This window comes from Mobula birostris, chromosome 4 (genome assembly GCF_030028105.1).
Source record: "Mobula birostris isolate sMobBir1 chromosome 4, sMobBir1.hap1, whole genome shotgun sequence".
NCBI lineage: Eukaryota > Metazoa > Chordata > Chondrichthyes > Myliobatiformes > Myliobatidae > Mobula > Mobula birostris.
Genome location: NC_092373.1, coordinates 134,806,254 through 134,814,643, shown reverse-complemented (window position 1 = coordinate 134,814,643; position 8,390 = coordinate 134,806,254). Strand labels below are relative to the sequence as shown.

Sequence of the window (8,390 nt, the reverse complement as noted above, 5' to 3'; positions counted from 1 at the left end):
TCCCTCGTCCTAGAATGAAAAGCCTCATCCTGAGAGCAGATGCGGTGGAGACGGAGGAATTGTGAGAAGGGGATGGCGTTTTTGCAAGAGACAGGGTGAGAAGAGGAATAGTCCAGATAGCTGTGAGAGTCAGTAGGCTTATAGTAGACATCAGTGGATAAGCTGTCTCCAGAGACAGAGACAGAAAGATCCAGAAAGGGGAGGGAGGTGTCAGAAATGGACCAGGTGAACTTGAGGGCAGGGTGAAAGTTGGAGGCAAAGTTAATAAAGTCAACGAGTTCTGCATGCATGCAGGAAGCAGCGCCAATGCAGTCGTCGATGTAGCGAAGGAAAAGTGGGGGACAGATACCAGAATAGGCACGGAACATAGATTGTTCCACAAACCCAACAAAAAGGCAGGCATAGCTAGGACCCATACGGGTGCCCATAGCTACACCTTTAGTTTGGAGGAAGTGGGAGGAGCCAAAGGAGAAATTATTAAGAGTAAGGACTAATTCCGCTAGACGGAGCAGAGTGGTGGTGGAGGGGAACTGATTAGGCCTGGAATCCAAAAAGAAGCGGAGAGCTTTGAGACCTTCCTGATGGGGGATGGAAGTATACAAGGACTGGACATCCATGGTGAAAATAAAGCGGTGGGGGCCAGGGAACTTAAAATCATCGAAAAGTTTAAGAGCGTGAGAAGTGTCACGAACATAGGTAGGAAGGTATTGAACAAGGGGGGATAAAACCGTGTCGAGGTATGCAGAAACGAGTTCGGTGGGGCAGGAGCAAGCTGAGACAATAGGTCAGCCAGGACAGGCAGGTTTGTGGATCTTGGGTAGGAGGTAGAAACGGGAAGTGCGGGGTGTGGGAACTATAAGGTTGGTAGCAGTGGATGGGAGATTCCCTGAGTGGATAAAGTCGGTGATGGTGTGGGAGACAATGGCCTGATGCTCCTTAGTGGGGTCACGATCGAGGGGTAAATAAGAGGAGGTATTCGCGAGTTGTCGCTGTGCCTCGGCAAGGTAGAGGTCAGTACGCCAGACTACAAAAGCACCCCCCTTATCGGCGGGTTTAATAATAAGGTTAGGATTAGTGCGGAGGGAGTGGAGAGCAGAGCGTTCCGAAGGAGTGAAGTTGGAATGGGGACAAGGTGCGGTGAGGTCGAGACGGTTGATGTCCCGTCAGCAATTAGCGATAAAGAGATCCAGAGCAGGCAGAAGACCAGAGCGGGGTGTCCATGAAGAAGAGGAGGGTTGAAGACGGGAGAAGGGGTCATCGGTGGGGGTGGAAGAGTCCTTGCCGAAGAAGTAGGCACGGAGACGGAGACGGCGGAAGAAAAGTTCCGCGTCATGGCGAACACGGAACTCGCTGAGGTGTGGGCAAAGGGGGACAAAGGTGAGGCCCTTAATGAGGACAAAGCGTTCTGCCTCAGACATTTGAAGGTCGGAGGGGATGGTAAAGACCCGGCACAGATGAGAGTTCTGATCGGGGGGGGGGGGGGGGAGGCTGGGGGTGTCAGTGGAGAGGGGATGGTTGGGGTGAGAGGAAGATGGAGCCTCTGAGGGCCCAGGAGTTGACGGTGGGATCTGAGGGAGATGGAGTTGCAGAGTGGTGGTGGGGGAAGGGGAGACGGGAGTCACAACAGCAGCACATAAAGACCCGGCCTGGAGTTCAAGGCTGGCGTTGCAGTTGGTGGGTGCGCAATCGCCTTGAAGGTGTCCATGGTCGTTGCTGGAGTCCGGGTTTTGAATATGTCCTGAGGTATTGGAGCCGGCGAGGTCAATGGCAGGAGCCGCAATCTGAAGTTCATGCCTGCTAGTTTCATGGCCAGCAGGCTCTGGAGTCCGTAGATGTAGGATCTTGCGATATTTGCCTAACATGACAAAGTCAAAAAAACGGTGATTGCAGGCGTGAATCTGACAGAGGATGAAATAACGCCTTATATTCCGTCTGGGTAGCCTCCAACCTGATGGCATGAACATCGACTTCTCTAACTTCCACTAAGGCCCCACCTCCCCCTCGTACCCCATCTGTTACTCATTTTTATGCACACATTCTTTCTCTCACTCTCCTTCTTCTCCCTCTGAATATACCTCTTGCCCATCCTCTGGGTCCCCCCCCCACCATCTTTCTCCCCGGGCCTCCTGTCTCATGATCCTCTCTTATCCCTTTTGCCTATCACCTGTCCAGCTCTTGGCTCCATCCCTCCCCCTCTTGTCTTCTCCTATCATTTTGGATCTCCCCCTCCCCCTCCAACTTTCAAATCCCTTACTCACTCTTCCTTCAGTTAGTCCTGACAAAGGGTCTCGGCCTGAAACGTCGACTGCACCTGTTCCTAGAGATGCTGCCTGGCCTGCTGCGTTCACCAGCAACTTTGATGTGTGTTGCTTGAAATTCCAGCATATGCAGAATTCCTGTTGTTTGCGTATAAAAACAAAAGCATGGTTTTCCTTTTCTTCAATAAGCAGCGAGCCAGTAAGATGACATTGTATTTGATGCTACTGGTAAAAAAACAAGCTTTTACTACTCCACCTAGCTGACTACGTCTGCACTGCCACGGACTTTATCAGCAAGGGTGAGAGGCCTGTGTACCAGAGGGCAAGATACATGAACCAGGAGATGTGCCTCCCAACTGAAGTCTCGGATTGCAGCATTCAAATCAGGTGAACCTGACCTTTACAAGAAATCCAGATATAACCTCCGTAATCAGGGATGTCAATAGACAATACCAGTCCAAAACAGAATACGTACCAGAACAGCCGTCATTTGTGGCAGGGCCTACATGGTATGACGGGTTACAAAATAAAGTTAGACAGCATCGGGAACAGCAGTACATCCCTGTCCAATGAGCCTTAACACATTCACTGTATGTTGCGAATAGCACCCACACCGACAGCCTCCGTTACACATCAACCCTGAACCCATAGCCACCATTGAGGATGCAGGATCAGTCTTCTGGAGAGTGAACCCACAGAAAGCAAATGACCCAGATGGTGCTCCCAGTCACATCCTTGGAAACTGCATAGATCAGGTGGTGGAATATTTGAAGATCATCTTTATCTCAGTAAACCACCGGTATAATCAAACATCCCACCCACCCCAAACATTCTCTCTTCTCCCCGTCCCATTGAGCTGAGGATACAAAAGCCTGAAAGGACATGCCACCAGACTCAAGAAGAGTTTCTATCCCACTCTTATACACACGACTGTAATGTCTATAATGCGTCCTTAGTATGAAACAAGTGGACTCTTGGCCTCTCAGTTTACTTCTAGTGACCGAATACCTTACTATGAACCTGTATTGCACTTTCCCTGTACTGCAACACTTTACTCTGCACTTTGTTATTACTTTACCTTCTATGATCTCCATGCACTGTTGTAATTAATCTGTATAGATTGTATGCAGGATGTTTTCCACTGTGCCTTTGTACATGAGACAATAATAAACCATTTTACAAATAGATCGTGATGAATACTTTCAAATTAAAACAGTGAATGGTGCAGGTTAGAATACAGTTCCAATATTATGTTTTTCTTGTATAAATTGTTAAAAGCAACTCTGTTATGGAAATACCACTGGTCAATAAATGCTTCTTCATGGATAAGAGATTTTCTACAGAATACCCACAATAATATGTTTAAATACTATTCAAGATACATGATCTCCATGAAGTTAGAGCCCTTTATTGCAAGGACATTTTGGAAAGACTTAAGAATATGCAGCAAAATGAAAAAGATGCACATTCAATTCCATTTAGCACTATGGTCCTGTTTTAGTATTTTTAAAGTATAGCATTCAGAAACCTGGCTTGCAGCAAGAACCTTTTAATTTGTACATAGAATATTTATAATAATGAGGCACAATCTGGATATCAACTTTAACAGCAAAACAGTGATTGACAAAAAGTATTAAACAAAGCAATTGTTTTACATTAAAATAGGAGGTTAATTTAATGTTAAATATTAAGCATACAGAATGTAGATGGCATTACCACAAAGCTTTACAGAATGACAATCCAAATATTACATGTAGGAGCATCAATGTCAAAGAGCGTTTACATAGTATGAAAGAAACTGAATTAACACATGAGCAGGAGCAAATTAAGACAAAAATCAAATGTAGCTAGTGGAATCACAAGGGATTAATAATGCAATTATTTTTCTCTCTCTTCCCTCCTGCCCATTCCCCCAGTTCCCTTGGAAGTGGTAAGATATAGGGAACAGAAAAATATTTCACAAACTTCAGGAATGTGACAGAACAGAAAATACGTTGTTCAAGGCACACAATAGTAGACATAAGGCCAGTCGTGGCTTAATTAGAGTTACACCCTTCTGAAAATAACAATGACGTCAATTGAAAATAAAGTTAATGGGAACAAGATATAATTTTCACAAACATTTCCAAATACTAATATGTCACCATTTGATGCATTTGTAATACAAGTTACATTTCTCTCTCCCTGACTCCGTTACAAGGATTCGCATTTAAAACAGTTACTGAATAAAGTCTATTGGAAGTATGGTACTGGTTACAATTTCGAGTGCTAAACCAGCTATTTCATTCAGCACAGGTGCTTCTTTCTAATACCATTTATCTCATTGCTCTGCAAAGACATTATATTTTGCTTAACAGTTCACTTGCTTTGTGAACTCAGGTGCCTTTTTTGTGAAAGGATGTATATAAAATGCCTCTGAATCTTATTCTCAAACAATTACATTGTAGTGACCCTAAAAGCACCAAACAGATCTACAGTTACTGTTCAGTATAAATCTGAATGTAGGTGTAGACTAACTATTCCCCTCTAACCCCTGTAACAAAAAGGAATATTTTTTCTTAGGTCTTGGTTTTATAAAGTTTATTTAGTTGCATAAAATTATCATATTCAATCTAATATTTCAGATTAATGTATAGCAAAAAGTGAGAAACAGCTAAATCATTGACCACAATCTGGGGTACTGACTGCCTCACTCCGCATTAAATGAAAAAGAATTCAAACATTTCATAACCGTATCAATTATTTCTGAGTTTTGAGACATTACTGTTCCTCTAGCCAGGAAGGTCCATCTGAACCAGGAGCCTTCAACTTGATGTGGAATTGTTTGAGCACCTGTTCAAGTTGATGCTGGTTGCCAGCAAAGTAGGCTGACACAGAGTTGTGAAACAGAAGGAGCTGGTTGTGCATGACTTTAATCTGTGAAGAGAAAGAAGATTACCTTTCAAATAACATTCATTCAAAAGAGCAAAATGCAGGATTCTGATGTAAGAAAACATCTACTTCTACCCCTTTACTGACAGTAAAAACATAATATTGTGTACTTGTATTTTGCCCCACCTAATTCCTGCTCACAAAAACTACGGCAATTTTCAGACCCTGCCAAGTGAGTGATAGAATACATTTATAATGTGCGGAGAATACTAAACATATTTCAAAATTTAAAATACTTCTATTGCTGTCAGAAGGCAAACACCAATACTTATGATTTTGTCTATTGCTATTAGCATTAGGTGCTCTTATTAAGCTTATATTTGTTTATTCATTTGGAAGAACATTAATTGCCTATTGAGAAAACTAAGTTGGAAAGGAGGACGATGCATCTTAACTACTATGTTTTGTGCCCTTATTGCATCTGAAGAGCTTTATTTTTGAAGTCTAGTCACTGTTGTAATGTCAACAGTCAGCAGCCAATGTGTTCACAATGAGGTCTTGTAACTATCTAGTAATATCCAAAAAAAAAAATCAAGATTTCAATGTTGGATGTGCAAAGATCACAAAAGAAAAGCATCAGCCTAGATACTGCCTCCATTCATGACCTTCTGACTTACAGGTTACAAGCTCAGTGACATAGAAACACAGAAAACCTACAGCACAATACAGGCTCTTCGGCCCACAAAGCTGAGCAGAACATGTACTTAATTTAGAAATTACCTAGGGTTACCCATAGCCCTCTATTTTTCTCAGCTCTATGTACCGATCCAGGAGTTTCTTATAAGACCCTATCGTTTCCGCCTCCACCACCGCCGCCAGCAGCCCATTCCACGCACTCACCACTCTGCGTAAAAAACTTACCCCTGACATCTCCTCTGTACATACATCCAAGCACCTTAAAACTGTGCCCTCTTGTGCTAGCCATTTCAGCCCTGCGAAAAAGCCTCTGACTATCCACACGATCAATGCCTCATTGATGTATTGTTTTAAAATTCAGATTATTGAGTAGATTTTGGCAGTGCTTGCATGTATTAATTGCACGGTTCCATCAAATATTTGAGTGTGGCATCTAATTTTACTGTCACACTTCCAACACTCAACTTAAAAGCTGGAGTATTTACATTTGTGTTTAATAAATAAATTAGCTTTTACAATCAATCATCATTAACACTTCATGGTTAAAATTTTACTTTTTAATAAAAAGAACAAGGAGTGTAAACAACACACATCAAAGTTGCTGGTGAACGCAGCAGGCCAGGCAGTATCTCTAGGAAGAAGTACAGTCCACGTTTCAGGCCGAGATGTTTCAGGACAAAGGGTCTCGGCCTGAAACGTCGACTGTACCTCTTCCTAGAGATACTGCCTGGCCTGTTGCGTTCACCAGCAACTTTGATGTGTGTTGCTTGAATTTCCAGCATCTGCAGAATTCCTGTTGTTTGCGTTAAGGAGTGTAAACAGTAGAATTGGCAAATGACCATAATACTGGAAGATATTAATCACTCAGTTCCACTGAATAAAAATCTGTTTGATAATCAAAGGCACATTACTTAGCACAAATTTGGAGTAACTTCAAGGAAACTACTACGCTGATCAATCTGGATGGATAGACTCTTCATAGTGAAGATCTTTGCATTCAAGTTCCCAGGTACAAGACTCATTGAGTTGTGCTACTTTAGAAAGAATGAAATAAGAGAATAAGATCCCTATGTCCGCTACTTGCTATGTAACAAAATGACTTGGTGCTACTGTAAAACTGACATGACAAAATCAGAAGAAGTCAGGTCAGGTTTCAGACTTGTCCAATGTGTTTGAGATGGTGGACCAATCTGACAGCTCACCTCATTGTTTTTGCCAGATTGCAACAAACCAAATTGGTTGCTGATAACAATCATGGATAAACTGGTACAGACTGACATTCTGCAATTAAGTTCTGCTATCAATTGCTTTTAAGACATCAACAGAATTCAGCACTGCCTATAACTAACATTATCAGATAATAAGAAGAATGCCAATGCATTAAAATGCAGACCCAACTCTTCCAAGGATAATGATAAAAAAAATAACTTACCAAGTGAACAACATTACTACAATAACTTGTTACTATATTGGGTCCCTACTGTTTAAAGCTTAAAAGTATTAATTCCATTTCTCCTGACAAACTTTGATCCTGTCAATGATTCCTTATACTTTAGATGAACTATAATGGATTTCAGTTCAGGAAACACAGTTTTAAAAGTTCCCAACACTACTAACTCTTTAGTAGGTAGCCCAGCAAAGTTAGCTCAAGAATTAGGTTACCCTTCCTTTTAGAATTTTCTGGTTTGTTTGCCCATAAGACATAGGAGCAGAATTAGAGCATTTGGCCCATTGAGACCGCCCCGCCATTCCATTATGGCTTATTCATTTTCCTCTCAATCCCATTCTCTTGCCCTCACACTTTGACATACTTACCAATCAAGAACTTATCAATGTCTGCTTTAAATATACCCAATGTCTTGACCTCCACAGCCGAATGTGGCAATAAATTCCACAGACTGACTCACTCTCTGGCTAAAGAAATTCCTCCTCATTACTGTTCTCAAGGGACATCCTTCTGAGGCTGTGCCCTTTGGTCCGAGACACCCCCACTATTGGGAACATTCTCTCCATGTCCACTCTCTCTACATACTCCCCTATTCGATAGGTTTCAATGAGATCCTCCCTCATTCTTCGAAACTCCAGCAAGTATAGGCACAGAGCTAGCAAATGCTCCTCATACATTAATCCTTTCATTCCCAAAATCATTCTCGTAAACTACCTCTGGACTCTTCCGCCATGCCAGCACTCTGAAAACTGAGCATCCCTATGCCCTGACTGCAGCCATTTAAAGTTATATTAAGTTATACCGAGTCAGTTTACAAAAAAGGCTAGTTGTCAAGCTCAGGGCTGTGTGATGAGCCTATTGCTGTACCCTGCTCACACATGATTACATGGCAAACACCCAAGTCATCACATTGTCAAGTTCGCCAATCACGACAGTGGTGGGGCTCATCACTATCAACAGTGAGATGGCCAACAGACAGGAGGTTGGTAGAGCTCAAGGCCTGGTACCAGGCAAATAACCTCTTCCTTACTATCAAGGCCAAAGAGATGGTTATTGACTTCAGAAGAACTCGCACCATTCATGCCCTCTTTACGTTGGTGTCATGGTTTGAACTCCTG

General features: G+C 42.6%; 1 protein-coding gene across 6 annotated transcripts in view; it reads right to left on the bottom strand.

Annotated features, from left to right (window-relative positions):
- Positions 1-3,792: 3,792 nt before the first annotated feature.
- The window catches only part of arfip1 (ADP-ribosylation factor interacting protein 1 (arfaptin 1)), a 131,723-nt gene continuing 127,125 nt past the window's right edge, over positions 3,793-8,390 (bottom strand). For 5 of the 6 annotated variants that reach the window (XM_072256071.1, XM_072256073.1, XM_072256074.1 and 2 more), the window contains one exon: positions 3,793-5,174. In XM_072256071.1, the coding sequence (XP_072112172.1) occupies positions 5,019-5,174 (156 nt within the window). In that variant the 3' untranslated portion in view covers positions 3,793-5,018. The remainder of the gene's footprint in view (positions 5,175-8,390) is intronic. The other variant, XM_072256077.1, reaches the window with a different exon arrangement.